This window comes from Diceros bicornis, chromosome 23, assembly GCF_020826845.1.
Source record: "Diceros bicornis minor isolate mBicDic1 chromosome 23, mDicBic1.mat.cur, whole genome shotgun sequence".
Taxonomy (NCBI): domain Eukaryota; kingdom Metazoa; phylum Chordata; class Mammalia; order Perissodactyla; family Rhinocerotidae; genus Diceros; species Diceros bicornis.
Genome location: NC_080762.1, coordinates 56,733,926 through 56,754,947, shown reverse-complemented (window position 1 = coordinate 56,754,947; position 21,022 = coordinate 56,733,926). Strand labels below are relative to the sequence as shown.

Here is a 21,022-nt window from a genome sequence, read left to right as displayed (position 1 = left end):
TTCTCAAAAACTCTGAAGTTTTAAGTTACCCAAAGGAATTTTGAAGCTGTTTTTTTTCCAAGTATACAGATCGTAAAACATAATTATTATACCCCAAAACTCGTACTTATTTTCATCTATCTAAATCATTTGTTTCCAACAATTGTCAATCAAACCAACAAACTTAAACCAGCTTTCGTTTACCAAAGATTAATTTATATCATGTTAACTTGAAAGACATTTGGGTTAATTTCTATTACATTTAGAATTTATGTAAGTGCTTACTTTAAGCCAATTAAACAGAGCTCTTGACCGTACCATCTGCAGGTAAAATATCACACATATGTAACATACATATAGACAGAGGTACACAGAGTTTCCACAGCTATGGTTTTAAAATTACTGCCATGAATCAGGTACAGTAATACAAAGCTCCCTAGTTAAGAATCCAAATTTTTGTTTTAAGCCTTTTACTAATATTTGTGGAGAAGACACTCAAGATGCTAGATTTTTGGCCAGGCGTGCTCCTATGGGTGTTTTTTTTGGCCTTTTTACTTTTATTTCTTTCTTCAGTCTTAGAAATTGGTGATGAGCTAGATAACACTTCCAAGAGAGGCAAGGTGATAATCCTTTTTGAGATAAAGGAACTGAGTGGAATTTGAACTGCCTCTAGAGCTGCTTTTCCAGTCTTACAAGGATTTTTTTTTTTTTTTTTAAGGACAATTGCTCTTAATTTCTCAGAAATTGGGTTGTAACTCAAATGACATTATAGCTTGATCTACCTGTCCAGCTATATCACAAAAGCATAGAGAAACCACTCAAGTTTTCTCCAAGATGGGAGTTTTTGGAGCATAACCCATCCAATAGAAATTGTTTCCAATCAGTTAAAAGGCACCTGAGTGGTGAGTCTCTGGTGATGCTTGGGGCGTTCCCTATGGCCGTAAAACTGGTGTCCCACTGACAGTGGCCCGGAGAAGAGTGCAGAGCCCAGCTGCAGGCTTCAATATAGCTATAAGATTTAGTCAAGTCCCACTCAGCCTGGGCACTTAGTCCCTGAGCCAGCACAAGGCAAGCGAGGGAGGCAAGAGGCAAAAGCCTGGAGTGGGCTGGGGGCTGGGGCTCTCAACGCCGGGTCTGAGAGTTAAATACTTGGCAGAAAGGTTTCAAGTTTTCAGTTTTACAGAAGGTCCAAGTTCTGCTCAGGTCCAGCCTGAACTTAACCTCCACTTGGTAACAACAGAGGAGGTGAGGAACAAAACAGAAAAGGAAGGGAAAGAGGGGGTCAGGTCTCACCCTCACAGCCTCTTCCTGAGTTATCAAGATAACTTGATAAATTACAGATATCCTGTCCTCATAGCTGACTCAGTAGGCGCCTAAAATATTCAACGTGTTCTTGACAGGAGACAAAACAGGATTCCAGATTTCAGTCAAATGACTAAGGGCCAACCTGGACTCACTCCAGGTGCCCCGAAAACCAGAGGAGAGCTCCCAGAGGTGGAGCCTTTGACTCTTTAAAGATGTCTTCATTTCTCAGTTTGAAAGCTAAAAGGGAGCCCAAAACGGCCACAGTAACTTTAAATTATCCCCAGTTATCTTGCCAGCTGTTTACAGTTATCTCCATTTCAAGGGCTTTTCCCAAGGTGGCCATAACAAACAGGGTAATTTCTGAAGAGAGTTTGTGATGATCTCTGAGAAACTCAGTCCCCAAACAGCCAATTTTGAGCTATTTACTGACACAGACACGGACACAGACACAGAAAAAACAGACAACCAGTGAACTAGTTCCCAGATTTAGGGTGTAAAGTCCGAGCGTGCGCCCAGACGGTCCCATTGGAACCCAGATGGCCCTGCCGTAAGTGGAAGGACCCTAGACAGCCCTGCCATAAACAGAAGGACCCCGGATGGAGGGGAACAGAGTTCATGAGCATCCTCAAGTGACTTACCCTATTGCAGATTGAGCCCGTGGACTCACCAGATGTAGCCGTTTCTCTTCCTACCACAATCAGCGTTAGGAGACAGCCGGCGTCAGCACGGGAAAGCAGGTAGGGCAGTTACCCGAGACAAAGAGAGCCTCGGCGGCCGCTAGGGACTTACCCAACAGGTTGCCCATCTGAGGTCAGCTGGCCACGAGCAGGACTTATCGTTCCACCTGGGTCACCAAATTGTTACCGCCCAACGTGGGGCCTTCTGCTCGCCGCAAGACATGCCAATAGTCAAGAGGCAAGGAGGTAGGAGAAAAAGGACTTTTTTTTATTACAGCTTGCTAGCAAGAGGGAAGATGGCTGACTAATGTCTGAAAAAAACCATCTTAAAAGGGCACAAAATCTTACAGCAGTTATATGGGCCAGTGGGTTATAGGGGAGGGGGTTAGGAATGTTGACCTTCTGGTGTTACAGACTGAGAGTCACCACACCAGATCTTTTGGTTTTCATTGATGATGGCTATTAGCATAGATTCTCTGTTGGGGGTCATCACATTCCTAAGGAACTCCAAAGAACAAAGTTATCATCTTATTGCAGCTGGGAGATATATGCACAGGCAGGGGTTGTAAAATTAACATGGGAGTTAGATCTCCTGGAGGGTGCATACCCAGCTTGGTTAGTCAATCAGAGTTCATTCAAAGTTACAGTAGGGTTTCTTTTCTACAACATGGCTTCCCTTATGTCAACCTTGTCTTGAGCTGGTATCAGTTTCATTTTTATCTGTAAGTTCTTGATATATTCTTCTGTGCCCTTGTCATGAAATCCAGATTGTGTCACCTATGTCCATTAATTGATTAAGTACAGTGATTAACAACATGTCAGGAAGAAAGATATGTATGTTTGGGCTAATTTGGTCATCTTATAAAATTAATCCACTCAAGAAAAATTATATATTTTTTCAGTCTATATAGCTAATTTTTCTCATTCCTTTTTTAAAAATTCCTTTAAAATAAATTGGTCATTTTTTTCCCTTGACTCTTCTTAAATTCACATTATTCTATTCTATAGCATCTTGCATTTGATTTAACTGAATATAGTGACATCTCTCATTTTACAGCTTTCTAAATATTTTATTTTTTTCTTCTCTATGCGTGTGTTCTTACACACGCCTATATTCTGCTCATGCTCTCTCTGTGTCTCTTTGTCTATCTCTGTCTCTCTTTCTCTCTATATGTTTACATTAAATTTTGTTAGATATTATGATTGCTATCCCAGCTATCTTTTGGTTCATACTTGCCTGGCGTATTTTTCTATCTTTTTATTTTCAACCTTTTGTAAGTTTTTGTTTTTTAAGTATAGCTTGTAGAAAGCATATTATTATATTTTGCTTTTTAAAAAAAATCTAATCTGATAGTCAATATCCTTTTTTTTTTTTTTTTTTTGAGGAAGATCAGTCCTGAGCTAACATCCATGTCAATCCTCCTCTTTTTGCTGAGGAAGACTGGCCCTGAGCTAACATCTATTGCCAATCCTCCTCCTTTTTTTTTTCCGTTTTTCTCCCCAGAGCTCCAGTAGATAGTTGTATGTCATAGTTGCACATCCTTCTAGTTGCTGTATGTGGGACCCCGCCTCAGCATGGCGGGACAAGTGGTGCATCGGTGCACGCCTGGGATCCGAACCTGGGCCGCCAGTAGTGGAGCGCGTGCACTTGACTGCTAAGCCATGGGGCGGGCCCCCCAGTCAATATCTTTTAATAAGCTTATTTAACCCATTTATAAGTATGGTAATTATTGTTCTAATTCAAACTTATTTTTGCTTTTTTATTTCATATTTTTAAATTTAGACTGTTCTCTTTTTGTGTCTTTTTATTCTTCTTTCCATGGGCTAGATCAAATTTTCTTCTGGTTTGGAAGTTACACATTCTATTTTTGTTTCTCTGATAGATGGCTTTAAACTCATGAACCATACTCATATATATTTACCCTTATTGATTTCTGAAGGTTATCAGTTATCAAACAAGACAAGCATTTTAGTCTGCTCTCAGATTCTTGCATATCCTTTTTGTCTCTCCTCTGTCCCAACCTTGTTCCCCAGCCCTGGCCAGATCTTGTTGCTATTGTACAGAATTTTAGTTCTTGTCATTATGGATTGCCCTTTTAATCTATGCTCTCCATTTTTCAATTCTGGAAATTTACACCCATTATTTCTTCATATATTTCCTCTTATCCATTTTAATTTTTCTCTCCTTCTGGGACTCCTGTTATTCGGAGATTGGCACTTCTACTTGCCTTCTCCATATCTCTTAGCTTTTTGTTTTATGTTTTCCATCTCTTTGTCTTTTCTCTGTTTCTCTGGGGGAGTTCCTCAGTTGAGTCTTTCTGCTCACTGATTGGTTGTCAGCTCTATCTGTCTTTTATTCCTACTTTGAGTTCTTTATGTCAGCTATTGTGTTTTTAATATCTATTATTTTCATTTGGTTCTTATCTTCTGTTCTTGTTTCACGTTGCTAATATTTTCCCATATCTCCTTATGTATGTTTACTACGTTTATTTTAAATTCTTGAGCTGACTTTTTCAATATTCTGCTTCACATGCTATGTGTTGTCTAGGTGGATGTCTTTTATGGAAGTTTTGCTCTTTGGATGTCTAACTGTTTTGGCAGCTACTCTTGATAACGTCTTTTGGGAAAGGCTGAAGTCCCTGTTGCAATCTATGTAAGTCTTGTGAGTATAAAGAGAGGGAGGGTTGAGCTTCAGGGACTGGAGAACTACTCTTCATCCTCCCTGGTGCTGCCTGCTTCTAGACGGTGTTTCCCGTTTAAGAGCTTAGGGAAAAGCAGCCCCAGGGAGAGGAGTGTCCTGCGGAAGTTGTGAGGTTGTGATCTACCAGCTGTGAGGGTTTGGAGGAGGTGGGGAGAAGAGTGAGTGCTTGAGGGCCACGGGTTGGTCTGTGGGCTTTCCGCTTTCTCGCCCCAGAGGGCAGACTGCTGACCTGTGGCGTGCTCGCCATCCCTGCACAGGCCGTCTGGGCTGCTCCCACTGCGTGTGGGAGGTGAAATGGCAAGGAGTGATGGTCCTGTGGCTATCCCCTGGAGAGAAGCAAGAGCAGAATGTAAAAACCTTTCCTCCAGCCTGTCACCTGTCATGCGATTGCTGCCTCCTGCATCCTCTCAACATACCGATTCAAGACACCCTTCGCTCTTCCTGGGGTTTTTCTTCCTGCTCCTCCAGGTTTCCTGCTGGCTTCCCCTTTTCTCCACGGTTGGCTCTGGAGGAGGGAGTCAGAAACCTGTGATACTAGACCATTTTGGCTTCTTTTGTTCTTGTTAAATTTTTGTGTGCTGCTGAGAGACTCTTGAATGCCTTGAATAATGTAGGTGTTCTAGATCTTCCAGGAATAACTTTCAGACACCCCTTCCCCTCACTAGCCTGTGCGGCAGCTTTGGTGGTGCCTTTTTATTGAGGCAGTAGAACAGGAGGATTTTTTCTACGAGCTAGACGCTTCTTCCTAGATAGTTCCATCATCGTCGACTGAGCGTCAGCAGGAGGCCGTCCGCCTGTTTGCTCTGTGGCGGAGTTTGAGTCATGAACTAAACTCTCTCCCCATTTTGTCTGGCTCTGTCTCTGCTGTCTGTAGCTGGGCTAAGCATATTTGCCAGCTTGTTGAGATATTTCTTGTTCTGTTGTTTTCTTCTGGGAGCCTGTTTGCTTACCGTGAAGGTAGCAGTGGTTGTTAGCGTAGCAGAAGCAGTGTTTGTTGGTGTTTGATTTTAAACTTGGTGTGTTTTTTAAACTCATACTTAGAATCTTTCATGATTTTTATTCTACCTTTGTCTTAATTTGTCTGGTTAATGCTAATATAAATAAGGGAGATGTATCAAAATAGTTACCAAAAGGGGTATAGTGTCCTAACTTTTTAATCATTGTGAAATATATGTAACATAAAATTTGCCATTTCACCATTTTTAAAAGTACAATTCAGTGGCATTAATTACATTCATAGTGTTGTACAACCACCATCACTGTCTGTCTCCAAAACTTTTTATCACTCCGAACAGACTCTGTACCTATTAAACATAACCCCTCATTCTCCCTTCCCCCAGCCCTTGGTAACCTCTCATCTACTTCTGTCTTGATGAATTTGCCTATTCTAGATATTTCATATAAGTGGAATCATATAATATTTGTCCTTTTGTGTCTGCCTTATTTCGCTTAGCGTAAATGTTTTCAAGGTTCATCCATATTGTAGCATATGTCAGAACTTTATTTTTTTATTGCTGCATAATATTCCACTATGTATATATACCACATTTTGTTTATCTGTTCTTATGTTGTTGGACGTTTAGATTGGTTCTGCCTTTTGGCTATGGTGACTAATGCTGCAATGAACCATTGGCATACAAGTATCTCTTTGAGTCCCTGTTTTCAGTTCTTTTGGGTATATACATAGGAGTGGAATTGCTGGGTCATATTCTAATTCTGTGTTTAACTTTCTTAGGAACTGCCAATTTTACTCACTTTTTTAGCCTATTTTACTCACTCTTGCTAGCAATGAGTACTGTTCTTTGAAAAATAGCATTGTTAATGTGATATATGCAAATATCTCATTATTGAAAAACCCATCTCATTGATGTTGTAATTTGCATTGCTTTATCAGTGATGTTGAATTTTTCTGGTTATTAATAATTTGCATTTCCTCTTTTGTGAGTTGTCTCTTTGTATTATTTAAAAAAATTTAGTTAACTCACATTTTTGCACAACTTTATTAACCATCCAATATAACCCATTTATATAATTAACCCACTCTTCCAAGAGTATGGGTCATTTTTAACACTGATGACTATGTGTTGGTCTTGTCAACCAGTGACATTTAAGTTCCTCCTGGGCAGAACTCAAAAGCCCACACTTCTTAGGAACTCTGGATTGCCGAACAGAGTAAAAATAAGTTTAAATAAGAAATATAATTTTGGCTGATTGAGTCATGAACAAGGTATTCGCATATGTATTATTCCTCCATTTGTGTCCTTCTCAAATTTGATATGCATGTGGGCTGTGTCTTTTCTAAGTTAGATACAAGAAATGTTGCAGAGGGCAGAGCAGTTTGAAATGAATCCATCCATTCCATGTATTTTATCTTCTCCTTAGGTGGTCCATGAGTTGGAACTTTATAACACAGGATATTATTTAGGCATGTTCATGAATTCTTTTGCAGTCTTTCAGGTATGTTTAGTTTGCTATATAATTTGAAAATATATTAATATCTTTTATTATTGCATACACTTTCAGAATTAATGATCTGAATTATGAAATGTTAGCCTTTTATTAAATGTGTTGCTGAAGTGCAGTGTGTTATATAAGTGTAATTTGAAATGGAAGGATAATCATCATTCCAGTTTTAAAAGCAAATGGGAAAATTCACCATTAGAGAAATTAATGGCACTGTCAAAAAAAAAAAATTTCTTTCCGTTTTATCACTTTCCTTGACTTTGAAATGGCTGTTCATGCACGTGAGTGTGTGTGTGTGTCTGTGTGTGTGTGTCTGTGTCTGTGTATGAGAGAGAGAGAGAGAGAATGTATGCTCAGGTACGTACCTAAACTCTCAAAAATGAGCAAGAGTGAAAAAAAATATAAAGAGGTTCTTTCACATTCTGGATAAAAACACACAAGCAAGAGTGAGTTAGGAGTATGGGAGACTGTTGTAACAATTTAGAGAGCATTTAAACTTTTATTTCAGAAGAAAATTAAAATTTTTCTTTCTAGGAAGGTGGCCTCTGGGTATTGACAGATGCAAACCTTGTGAAGGATTACATTGATGGTGTTTGTAAGTAAAACCTGGGAATGTGCTTTTAAAGTATTTAAGTCTTTCATCTCAGGTATTTAAAATGACTTATATAGGTGTGAATACTTTCTGGTTGAACACGGATATTGTGATTTTCAATTTCTGTTCTCTTACTCTAAAATGTTTGGAATTTAATGTTTTTGGAAGTATATTCAGGCCATGACATGGAACGTTCGTGGGCTCCTGTCTAGATCTTCAAAAGAAATAGTTTCCGTTTGCTCTCTGTAATTTTTTGAGGTGGTAATATTTTTGGACATATTGGAAGATCCTGTGCTTTTAATTTGTATTGCAAACTCTGCTATTATTTTGGAATTAGATAAAAGGAGCAACGTATTTTTGAAACATTTTTGTTCTCTAGCCGTTTGATGTTCACCTAGAATATAGCACAGATGCCGTAAAGGGTACTGGTGCACCCATGTGCACACAATCATGTCTCATCGGTCTGAGCTCTTGCTGGGCCGGCTCACACCTGTACAGCCTAGCTCCCTGGATTGCTAAATAGAGTTGGCCACTCACCTAAGAAGAAGAAGTGTGCTTTTAGGAAGAAGTCATAAAATGTTTTCGCTGAAAGAAATGTGTAAAGGAAAATGGTTGACTCTAGAGGTTGTTCTCTTTCCTTTCAGGTAAAGTTATGTTAACACCGTCTTGAGAGGCTCCAGAATTGTCAGCTTCCAGCCCTGAATTCCCTGTTTCTGTTGGGTGCTCTCAGTTACTCCACACCAGGCCCCAGGCTCTCTGGCTTTGGGTTGGTTCTTGCCTCTACAGGACACCTGAGCCTCTGTCCTGAAGCTAAAAAGATAATTTTATAGTCTTAAAGATTTGATGAGGTCATTATGACCTTTATGTATTAAATACACATGGTACATTTAGTTTTTTTTGTATAATCATTTATCTTAGACAACCTTCAAAGCAGTCTATCTTTTTCTGTTCTCCTTTGTCTATCTCAGCTTTTATCCATCTTTGTTCATCTTTACTTATCAAATCCTGATGCTCACTGTAATGCTCATTCTGTTGTTAATAATACTTATTGTATCCTTTGCCTTTTCTGAGAACCTTCTTCCACCTTTTCACTGTAACCAGAAGAAACCTGATATTCCTACCAGCGTCTTGTGTCCCTAGAAACCTTCTCAAGTGATCGACATTCATTTCTCTGCCTCTCTTCTAGATCAGGGTCAGTAGGTACTTAGCATTGAGTATTTTCTTGGCTACTTCAAGACTACTGTTCAACAGCTCTCAGTTAAGAGCCACTTATTATTTGAAGCTCAAAAATTTCACTTATAACCCCTTCAGTCAACATTCAGGTCACCTACTTTCCCTTTCCCTCTCTATACATTGACGACTCTCACAAAAGATTCCAAGTCTTCCTCCTGTTGTCCTCCTGGGGGTTTGAGTGTCCATGTGGCTGATCCATCCAATGTGCACATCCTGCGATTACCACTGTGGCAACAGTAGTCACCCAAGGTCATCTTGTCGCCTGAACATTGTCTACTGACGTTTCCATTGCCTGTCCTTCTACCTTGTATATTCCCTCACTCCTCTAAATCTGTTAGATGTCTGCTTTGGTTTTGACTTCTCTTGGTTATTCTGAGTTTTTGGTTTCGCCTGTCTTTATTTCCCTCCAGTACCTGGGTGGACCACATGGTTAACCACTTTGGTCGAATCCTTCCCTCGTCCCTTGTCCTTTCATGATGTTGTCCCCATTAAACCCAACTCTGCAGCATCTTGACTGTTTATCTTACCCCTCTGTTTCTGCACCCTAATGCCCCACAAATATCTTCAATTCAATGTCACAAACCAAGTTTACGATCTTTTCTCTCCTCACAACCTTACTCTTTCTCAATATGATTTGATTGATACATGATTCCTTTACTTGATATGATTTCATAGCTCTGTTAGTGAAATCATCATCTACCCAGTTTTCTAGATCAGAAACTCAGAACTCGTCCTTCGCTCCTTCCTTTCTTTCTCTCAGATGTGGAACAGCATAGTGGTTAAGAAAGGAATTTGTCGTCAAATACTTCTGGCTTTGAATTCTGGCTTTATGACCTTGAGAAAGTCAGTTAACCTCTCTAAGCCTCAGGTTTCCCCCTGAAGTATAGGACTAATAGTATTACTTGTATTACAGAGCTGTTATGAGATTAAATCCAAAAGTATATAAAATGCTTAGCACATGTTTGTCATTTGTAAGTCTGCAGTTACCTTTTATCGTGTCCCTCAGATCCACTTTGTTCATTCCTTATTCAATAGATAGTGATGATGTTAATTGCATGCTTAGTGTGTATGAGGCAGTGGAGATTTCAACTTGGTCTAGTGGGGCAAACCAACTCACAATTAGAAGAGTATGCCAAGGGCTGTGACAGGCGTGCTGTGGGTGCACACAGAGGTCTTCCAGCTGAGAGGCAGAGCAGAGTTGTCTTGAGAGTGTCCTTCTTGTCTGCTTGGCATCAGGCCCTTATCAGCGTTTCCTTGACCATCACAGTAGCCTCCTAACTAACTGTTTGACTGCCTCCATTTCCTCCAGCTCTAAACCATTGTTCACACTGAGGCCACAGTTATTGTTATAAAACATGGGTTATATCATGTTTCTAATTTATTTTATAACCCTCAGTAGGTCATCATTGCTTAAAGGATTAAGTCCAAATCCTTCAGCATGGGATATTTGACGTTTTAAAATCTGGACCCAACCATTCCTTCTCTTCTCATTTTATGCCACTCTTACCTGATACTCATTGTTATATTATGGACATGCCTTTGTACTTAGCCTACTTTTTTGTTTCCCTGTGTGGGATACTCTTTATCTGGAGACTTTAGGGAAAATGGAAATGCAAAAAACAATGCAAAATGGATATCCCCCCAGCCATGCTCTTCATCATTCAGATTCTGTGTAAAATCAACCATTCTCTGCGTAATAGACATTTTACTTATGTCTATTATTACTCTTTTTTTGTTTGTTTTTTTTTGTGAGGAAGATCAGCCCTGAGCTAACATCCATGCTGATGCTCCTCTTTTTGCTGAGGAAGACTGGCCCTGGGCTAACATCTGTGCCCATCTTCCTCCATTTTATGTGGGAGGCCGCCACACCATGGCCTGACAAGTGGTGCATCGGTGCGCGCCAAGATCCGAACCCTGGCCGCCAGCAGCAGAGCGCACACACTTAACCACTACACCACGGGGCCGGCCCCTATTATTACTCTTAAGTTTACTACAGTTTTCTATCTGTCTGTCTCCTCCGTAGACTATGAGTGGAGCTCATTGTGTTCATCTTTGTATCCTTGGTACCTACTACATTTTTTTACATTTTATTTTGAAATAATTTTAGACTTATAGAAAACTTGAAAAAAGTAGAGATAGCTGATCCAGAGCCTGTATGGCAACATGGATTTTTTTAATAAGAGGACAGCTAGTAAACTAGATGATTGTAGTATCTTATGGCTGGTGTAGCCAATGGTAATCAACACTAGGGAGCTAGAAAGAGTAGAATAGCAAAATTGTAGGTAGCTTTAAAAATATGATTTTACTTAATTTTTAGTAACTGAACTGTGAGTAGTTTTTCAGATCTTGGCCGTGGGTGCAGGGAACTTTCGTTGTTGCTGTTCTGGCTCTGCCATAGCTGGCCACATGGCCTTAGCTTAGTCACCTGACTTCTCTGGGTCTCAGGTTTCTCATCTGTCAAATGACAGGATTGGACCAGATGAACTCTAAAGTCCCATTCAGCTGAGAGGTGATTCTGTGGACTAAGTTTATAAACATTCTTTACGGTGACTTTTTCCCTAACAGTTGTCACTGTTTATTTTTAGATGACAATGTAGAGGTTGCTGAGAGGTTTGTGGAGGAAAATGAAGCATACTTGGTAGATTTTCATGAGTTTTCTTCGGTTGGCAGTCCACGTGTCAGAAGGCATTTTCCAGAGACTTGGATTTGGCTAGACACCAACATGGGGTAAAAATTTATAAAGTTCTTTGCCCATATGTATTTTGTTTAGTGTCAGTTTTAAACAAATTTTGCCCTCTTCCTAATGTTTAAGTGCAAGCATGGTATGATAAGAACTAAGTAGACAAAGAATTTTTTCTTTTAGAATGTTGCTTATTGTATCTGATATAGTGTTTAATAAAGCCACATGCCCATTGTGGCAGTGAGAGTACCATTGAGGAGAAGAGAGGCCTTTTTTGAATGAAGGGTGATTTTAACTTCCTTGAGTCTTGTGGTTCTTGTTGGAGAAGAGTTGCTGAGAGTGCGTGTGTTGCCTTGGGGTGGGAAGCACTCGTGATTACCCCCTCTACCTTGTGGCTCCTCATAAACATCCCCACAAGCACTGGGAGAAGGGGCGTGCATGCCGGAGGAATTCATCTTAGTTGACAAACCCTGTGCTGCCTGGCCTGAGGACTGAGCAGGTACATCATGAAATCTACACATATTTTATAGTCAGCCATTTATGGAAACTTGAAATAAGACACAAGTCAAACCTCAAAAAAACAAATAATGGTATTGACTGGGATACAGAGGGAAACTTTTATGCAAATTGAGAGAAATAAATTGGAGTCAAATTTGAAAATATATATTTATTATCTATATAAAATTTATGAAAATAATGTTCATTCTGAAGATATATACATTGTAGAAAACTTTTATTGGACTATGGATCAATATGCAGTATTATGACCTTATTGTAACCTATTCCTTGAGAACTTGGGATCCACTGTTTTTTTTTTGTTGTTGTTGTTTTTTTTTTTTTGTTTGTTTGTTTTCTTTTTGTGAGGAGATCAGCCCTGTGCTAACATCCGCCAATCCTCCTCTTTTTTTGCTGAGGAAGACGGCCCTGGGCTAACATCTGTGCCCATCTTCCTCCACTTTATATGGGACGCCGCCCAGCATGGCTTGCCAAGCAGTGCGTTGGTGCGCGCCCGGGATCCGAACCAGCGAACCCCGGGCCGCCGCAGCGGAGCGCGCGCACTTAACCGCTTGCGCCACCGGGCCGGCCCCGGGATCCACTGTTTTATACTTAAATCTTTTAAAAAATTTAGAAATGAAAACTATTTGGAAAATTAAAATTCTTTCAAAAAATGGTTTAGGTTTTGTTGACTTATTTTGAAATGTGTCAGTTCTTGGTTTTGTGATTTTTATGTTTATTTTGACTTCAGTTCCAGGATTTACCAAGAATTTGAAGTTACTGTGCCTGATTCTATCACTTCTTGGGTAGCTACAGCTTTTGTGATCTCTGAGGACTTGGGTCTTGGACTAACAGCTGCTCCAGTGGAGGTAGCGTATTCAAGGACTGCCTATAATGTTACAGTGCCACGCAGTGAGGAAGTGTCAACTCCTTAATGAATTTTTAAAAAATGATTGCTTATGATGTTGGTTACAGTTTAGAGAGTCCTTGGCTTTTCCTTTTTGTTTTTCATCTGTTTTATATTTTAGAATATGAGCTGTATTAAACTTCAAAATGTGCTAGGTCCATATTAAGGTTTGGATGGAAAGTTTGTTATTGACTGAATCCAACCTCTTCCAAAGGCCAGAAGAGAGAGTTTCCATGTGTCCGTCTTTCAAGAATGAGTGGAACTTCTCAGGTTGTCCCGTGGCAGGCGTTCCTTCACATCTGTTTGGTCAAGGTGCATCGTGTGTCGCTTCCTGACCAGTCACTGGCAAGGGTAGTGTAGTGACCAGGATTGGTCTTGCACCAGGAGCTCTCACCTGTCGTACCTGAAGCCCTTTCTTTATAACAGTTTGTTTTGCTCCTTTATTATCCGAAATGAAATTCATAGAAAATATAATATACCTACATACTCAATTAAAAAAAATCAATATGATGCCCTAAGTGAAATACTAATGAGAAATAAAAGGAAAGTAATGTACAATAAAATAGTATATATTTCAGTATGTAGGTGACCAGGCGTAGCTGCACTAGGAGGCATAGGAACATATTTAAATATTTGGCTGTGCATAGGATCACACTGTGTGTGACGGTGTAGGTGCGGTGTGACAGACGTGTATTGTTTTAGCAACTCAGAAACCTGGAGTGGTGCTACCTGTGGTGACGTAAATTTCTGAAACTGTGAAAAATTTTTGGTAAAGTTACAAACAAAACAAATTACAATCTTTCTCTTAATTTACAGAATAGTTGTATTCACGAAAAATTCAGTGTGCATTGAAAAATGCTTTGAGTTTACATATTGAGTTGGAATTAGGTCATAAGCCCAGGTCATGATAAGCAGGCACTTCATCTACATGAATGTTTGAAGGGACAGTCAAGAATCATGAGGGACATGGGACAATTCTTCATCGTCTGGGACTGCTCTGAGCATTGCAGACCTTCACCAAGTGCCAATCACACCTTTCAATCCTTGTGACAATCTAAGACATTTCCACAGATGTCCAAAGAAACCTCTCCGTGGCAACCATTGGCCTAACTACTCAGGGTTTATCCTCAGAGGCAGGGGAGGGGTGTAGCCTCCCCTGCAGGACTTGGCCAACAATAGCAAAGTTGAGTCACCTACGAGGAAGTGCACGTGTATGTATATGTTAGCAGGCAGTAAGCAGAACAGCATTTAGATTTTCCACATGAGTCTAAAACAGGGGCTGTTTGATTTCGCCAGTGGCTTTTAAGCAGGTTGGTGGAGTCAAAGTAGTGTAGTGGAAGAGGAACCGTCAGACACGCTGGGACCCAGTGTGATCTTGTACTAATTACAGAGATATCTGACCTTCAGATTTCTTTTCTGTGAAATATGTGCATAACACTTGCCTCATAGGGTTGTAATGGTTAAATGAAATAATTTGTGTAAAGTAACTGGTTCCTAGTTGGTGCTTAATAAAATGTTGTGTTTACTATGTTAAATAACATAAATCAAGTCAGTATACTATCATTTATTTGGGATAAGTTGCGGTTTGCTTTCTGTTGATAGGCAAGTGACCATTTCTATGTGAAGTTATAAGCTTCACAGGTTTTGTGAGATTTGCTTTTTTTTTTTTAGTGAGATTTGTTTTTAATTGCATAATATGTGAAACATTTTGACTAGAATAAAATATGTATTCATTGTGTTCTTTCCAGCTACAAGCCTTCCAACCATTTTTCATTTTTTTGAATCTTCCCTACTCTGTTATCAGAGGTGAAGAATTTGCTTTGGAAGTAACCATATTCAATTATTTGAAAGATGCCACTGAGGTAATATATTAAAGATTTTGTTAATCATCTACACTTCAGGAAAAGCTGGAGAAAACATGCAGGGATTGGCTTGTGGAGTGTGTGGGCATCTGGGCACTCAATTTCTTCTGCTTATTGATGTCTGAGGGCAAGATTAGCGTGTCCAGGCACCCTCTCCTTGATTTCCAGCACATTCTTCACTCCAGCCATGTACTTCCTTATGTCTCTGAGGCATGCCCTTCTCTTTCCTGCCTCCCTGCATTTTTCCTGATCTTCCCCACATCGAGGAGGGGGTGTCACCACTGTTCTGTGCCCACTGCAGTTAGCAAGAATTGATCCCTTTCAAGACTCAGCTTGAAACTCAGATACCTTTTCTGAGGACTCGCACCCTTCTGCTGTGTCGTGTCGTCGTCCTCAGGTTTATGCGGTGTCTTCTGTTTTCAGAGTCATGTGCCTTGTGTCTCCTTGGCTGGTCGGTTCCCTGGAAGGCAGGGATTAGCCCACTGTCTACGGGTTGTGCCCGTAGTAGTGTTCATGAAATGAGTGATCCCCCGCCCCAGAGTAAGTAGGGATATGTAATTAACATTATTACATGACAATGCCATAATCTCTTTAAGCACTATGCCTATAGAGTAAATTTTCTTATTTTTTAATTTTACTTTTTAATCTACTCAGCATGGTACAGTGTAAACAGCAGAAGCTCTGGAGTCAGAAGGTCTGCATTCAGTGTCCAGCTCTACCACTTACCAGCAAATAACTGAATTGTAGTTTCCTCATCTGTCAAATGGGAATAATAAGTACTCTTCCTATAGAAAATATTTTGAGACACAAGTGAGAAAATAAATGGGAAAACAATTCATAAAATGTAAGGCCTAGAGAAGTGCTGTTCTCAATGAGACTGGCCACTTTGACACACTTCACAAAAGTCACAACTCACACTCGCTTCAGGACTGGTGTCCGGGTCCCACTGCCCATGGAGTAATCCCAGCAGAGACCTCAGGAGTGTAACAACACTGCACCCTGTTTGTCTCAGCTTTTTCTAATGGGACCCGTGTCCTGATGACACAGTACAGTCAGGCAGGTGGCAATACCATGACATGAAATAACCTTTCTGGGCACAACTTACCAGTCAGAGGCTTTGGATAATGAGAGAATTTAATGTTAGTGGGAGTTTAATGCTAGAAATGGAACTGAAGAATGCCGTTTCCATATGTATCGTGAGGTTCAGGGAAAGCATAGGAAAGAAATGAAATTGCTTCTGATACCCTTTCCTCCTTTCCTTGGCTGGATCTTCCTGTCTCATCTCTAGTCCTGGGCCTCACAGATTTAACAGCACTTAAAGTGGTGATGAAACAACACTTTACTGAGAGGCATTTATTATACAAAACTTTTGATAATTTTCTCTCCCAGGTTAAGGTAATCATTGAAAAAAGTGACAAATTTAATATTCTAATGGCTTCAAATGAAATAAATGCCACAGGACACGAGCAGACCATTCTGGTTCCCAGTGAGGATGGGGCAAGTGTTGTTTTCCCAGTCAAGCCCACACATCTGGGGGAAATTCCTGTTACAGTCACAGCTACTTCACCTGCTGCTTCTGATGCCGTCACCCAGAGGATTTTAGTAAAGGTAAATACAGGACGTCTTAATAAACGAAATGGAAATACATAAGTGAAAAGGAAACAGAAGGTGGTTTTTCTGTTGGCTAAATTTAATGGCAATATCTAGAAGGTCATCTCCTACACCCTTCTGGTAATGCCTGTTTTCTCATCTGTATGTAAAAATATATCACATATATGTTTTGAAAGTAATTGCCAATTTTCTCTTTAAATTTGTAGTATGACTCTTGCAGTCAATTACATTTACAGACTGTTACATTGGGATCCTATTAAATCATGCCAAGTTGATATGTAGATTTTGAATTTTGGAATTCCTCCGTACAGGTAGAAGAGATTTTTTAGTTTTTTTTTTAGAGAAGATGTTATGCAGAAAAAGACAGCTATGCCTAGTGGATGAGCACTTGTGTTTGGGAGTGAGACAGCTGGGTTCTGGGTTCGAATTCCAGCTCTGTCAAGTGTGACTTGGGACAAGATATTTAATCTCTCTCTTTGGATAATAATAGGGTCTCCTTCGAGTGTTTTGCTCATCACCTTTTTATCTTCTCCTTTGTCGTTTCCATTGCCATTCCATGAAGTGTTTTGTCTAATAAACTAGAAAGTAAACATTTTCAACAGATTTTAAGCAAAAGTCAAGCAATAGTAGATACTTACCTGGCGGTACACACACTGCAGACACAACAGGTCAGGTGTTTGTCTTATTATCTGCATACACTTCTTTGTAAATAGGTGAGTCAAGGCCATGTTAACTTTGTTCCTTTTTTCCACAGGCTGAAGGAATAGAGAAATCCTATTCACAATCCATCCTATTAGACTTGACTGACAACAAGCTACAAACTACTCTGAGAACTTTGAGTTTCTCGTTTCCTCCTAATACAGTGAGTGGCACTGAAAGAGTCCAGGTCACTGCAATTGGTAAGAATAGAGTGTATCACCACCACTGCTGGCTTACTGGTATATGATAATATATGTTTTTCATCTGTTTATGGGTGTATTTTCTTATTTAGTCCTAACAAGAAGAGGTTGCAGAAGGTTTTTACTTGGTACCATCTGCTGATTACAGTAGAAAGGCTAGCAAGATATGTGTCGTAGACCAGTTCTTCTCAACTTCAATGTGCGTATGCATCTCTTGGGATTTTGTTTAAAGGCAGATTCTGGTTTACTAATTCTGAGGTGGGGCCTGAGATTCTACATTTCTAACAAGCTCCTAAATGACGCTGGTGCTCCTGGTTTGCAGACCACTCTTTGAGTAGCAAGGCCATGCTGTAATGTGGCTGGAGGGAGGGCTTATTTTTGAGAGCAAAGCTTCTGGCTTCTGTGGCTCTCGACCACTGGTGAACATCAGAATCTTCTGTGGAGCTTTGTGAAAACACAAGTCTCTGGGCTCTACCCTCAATGTACTCTATCAGAGTCTCTTGGGCTATGGTTAGGGTATGTATATTTTGAAAAGGTTCCACAAGTGATTCTGATAACCACAGGTTGAGAATTGCTGCTTAGAACAGCTCTCTGTGCAGAACACAGGTGACCGTTACAGAGAAAGCTACCCACTGACTTTAATCCCTTCTCCCAGGCACCTTCTGGCAACCTGAAAGTACTTTTTTTTTGTGAGGAAGACTAGCCCTGTGCTAACATCCAATGTCAATCTTCCTCTTTTTTTTTTTGCTGAGGAAGACTGGCCCTGGGCTAACATCCGTGCCCATCTTCCTCTACTTTATGTGGGACGCTGCCACAGCGTGGCTCAAAAAGCAGTGTGTCCGTGTGCGCCCGTAATCCGAACCAGCGAACCCCGGGCCGCTGCAGCGGAGCGCGCGCACCCAACTGCTTGCGCCACCAGGCTGGCCCCGTGAAAGTACTTTTGAATCAACTATTGAACATAGCTTCCACACAAATGGTTTGTTTATATAGTTGTGCTTTACAGATAACTGAAGGAAATGTTTAGATTAATGACATCTGAATAGTTTGTTAGGTCTTCAAAGTGTCAGGATCTAAGGCACTTTTTCAGAGGTTCTTTTAAATCTTATCTGTAGGTGTAATGCTTTTTATTATAACCCTAAACAACCAATCCCTCCATAGAGGACTTTTTTTGGAATCTTAAATATAATTCTTAAAAAGAATTAAATGAGCTTTCTCTTTAGGGGAATAAATTCTACCTAAGCATCTCCTACAGTGTGGGGGTGCTGGGACATGCAGCACACATAGTGGGGATGTGGTACATGTGCGCCCACGCACAGACACACACACACACGCACACACACAGGGAAGAAGCCTTGATTTTAAAGGTATACTACCACTCCTTACATTGGAGTGAGTCTATCTATGGTCATTGAAGTACTCTGAGGCTTGATGTAAAGAATGATTTTTCAAGTTTTATTTGTATTAAAATTTATTTTTTAAAAAAATCTATTTATTTAAAAAAGTCTATTTATTTAAAAAAAATCGATTTGGAAGCCCAGAATGTGAATATTAGCTTGCTTCTTTGAATTTAGAGAGTCTCAGTTTATGTTCACTTTGAATATTAAAAACAGCCTGCAGTGGTAGTGCTGTAACCGCTGTTAGCTCTGGTAACATGGGCAGTTGAAGACTTCTTAGCCTTGGCCTAAGCAGGGGCGCAGCCTGCTCTTATGAAAGAGGTCTTCCTCTCTGTTTTGGATTCATATTTCTCAGGATCAAACTTTCATAGGTATTTTTACTTGGAATGGTGTAAGTTTCTAAAATAAATTATATAGAAGAATATTCTTCTCCATACAGCTCAACCATAGTGGAGTCAGAATTAGAGCTCAGCCTCTCTATTTATGAATTTTTACTTCTTTTCCTGACTCATGGTGTTGGAATGTGGGTGGAGGAGTCTTTTAAGCATGTATTTTATTTAATTTTGTGTTACTAATTTTGAAGAATAGTCCTAATCCTTTTTGATCCTAAGATTCGTTGAAATACTTGTACTTGTTCGTTCCACTTTGTTGTTGCTAAATAGAGAACATTGAAAAATACTACAATCCCTGCCCTTTAAAAAAAATCATTTCTCAGGTATTTGTAGTGTATTAGTAAGAACTTAGAATAAAGTTCTATTTATGTGACGAATACTCACAATAAAACATTTCTTTCTTATATGAGAGTGATGGTTTCCTAATGCTTAATTCCTGACATTTTGTTCAAGAATTATTTTTTAAACTCATATTTTGCCTAGCATATGTCATATCTTTAACTGAGCTAAAAGTCTCCTAATATGTCACATAATCTACAAGTTTAGTGCCACTGTATTATCATTTATTTGACCAATCTTTCTAGAAACTTTATGTGAAGTTTCTCTTCTGTTCCGAGCATCGTGCTATGTCGATGTCAGATGCCTTCTCTGCTCAGTGGGTCTCTCTGCCTCCAGCAGGGACAGTTGTTGAGGATTTGCTGAATGTATTGAATGTCTGTTGCTTTCAGGAGATATTCTTGGTTCTTCCATCAATGGCTTAGCCTCATTGATTCGGATGCCTTATGGCTGTGGTGAACAGAACATGATCAATTTTGCTCCAAACGTTTATGTTTTGGATTACCTGACTAAAAAGAAACAACTGACAGAGAATTTAAAAGAAAAAGCCCTTTCATTTATGAGGCAAGGTAAGTATTTTAAAAACATACCTTTATTTGTAAAAAACATTTTGTTTTCGTTTTTTTTTTAGGCAGAGTTCACTCTAGCCCCTATTTCAGAGTAGACGATTTTGCCCTTGCTCTGTGCCTGGGGACTAGATGCTGTTGGAATGGGTACAAGTGCAAGTGGCAGGAGCTGTCCTGTCTTCCTTCAGCTACTGGGTCACCGATGGCTGCCAGGGTGTTTGTGAAGAGTTAGTTTCTGGAGGGCTTTGTATTTTAATAAGGGACCTGAAATTTAAAGCTATTTAAAAATCTAAAGGAACGAGTGTTCATTTATTTATTACACACTCATGCAGTGCCTTTTAGTGCTGGGGTCCGTTCTGAGGCAGAGGAGACAGAGGCAGTGGGGCCTTTCCTCCTGGGGAGCCCCTGCTCAGGGGAGAAGGCGGTCTGTACAGAAACTCACGTGGGGCCGCGTGTGCAGTGCTTCTCAGCGCCTGTAAAATGTCAGGTAGTTGGGGATTAGGAGAGAAATGTTTGTGAGGAGGCCCTGCTGGCCCCTCAGAAAATGCACACCGGTGATTATTCCACCCCCACTCCTTGAGAGAGTCTGATACTGTTCACAGACACCAGATGCTTTGTGTCTGCAACTCGCTAATAACGATTAATGTTACTTGAGTGCTGACCATGTGGCAGGCGGTGTTCTAAGTACTTTGCATCTAATATTTATGCTCACAGTTAGTATTAATATTGTCCTCCTGCTTTTACAGATGAGGAACCTGAGGCACAGCAAAGTTAACTAACTGGCCCAGGTCACACAGCCAGTGAGTACAGAGCTGGGATTTGAACTCACTGCCCCCAGAATCCATGCTCTGAATGTCCACACTTAGGAGAAAAGGAAAGGTTTTGAGACATTTTTAATAATAATAATGTAAATTTGATTTCCTCAAATAT

General features: G+C 40.0%; 1 protein-coding gene across 1 annotated transcript in view; it reads left to right on the top strand.

Moving 5' to 3' along the window:
* CD109 (CD109 molecule) overlaps positions 1-21,022 on the top strand; it is a 139,812-nt gene that overhangs the window by 85,174 nt on the left and 33,616 nt on the right. The window contains exons 16-23 of the mRNA XM_058566767.1: positions 7,045-7,119; positions 7,660-7,720; positions 11,536-11,677; positions 12,877-12,994; positions 14,781-14,894; positions 16,284-16,502; positions 17,260-17,404; positions 19,919-20,095. Of these exons, the coding sequence (XP_058422750.1) occupies positions 7,045-7,119; positions 7,660-7,720; positions 11,536-11,677; positions 12,877-12,994; positions 14,781-14,894; positions 16,284-16,502; positions 17,260-17,404; positions 19,919-20,095 (1,051 nt within the window). The remainder of the gene's footprint in view (positions 1-7,044; positions 7,120-7,659; positions 7,721-11,535; positions 11,678-12,876; positions 12,995-14,780; positions 14,895-16,283; positions 16,503-17,259; positions 17,405-19,918; positions 20,096-21,022) is intronic.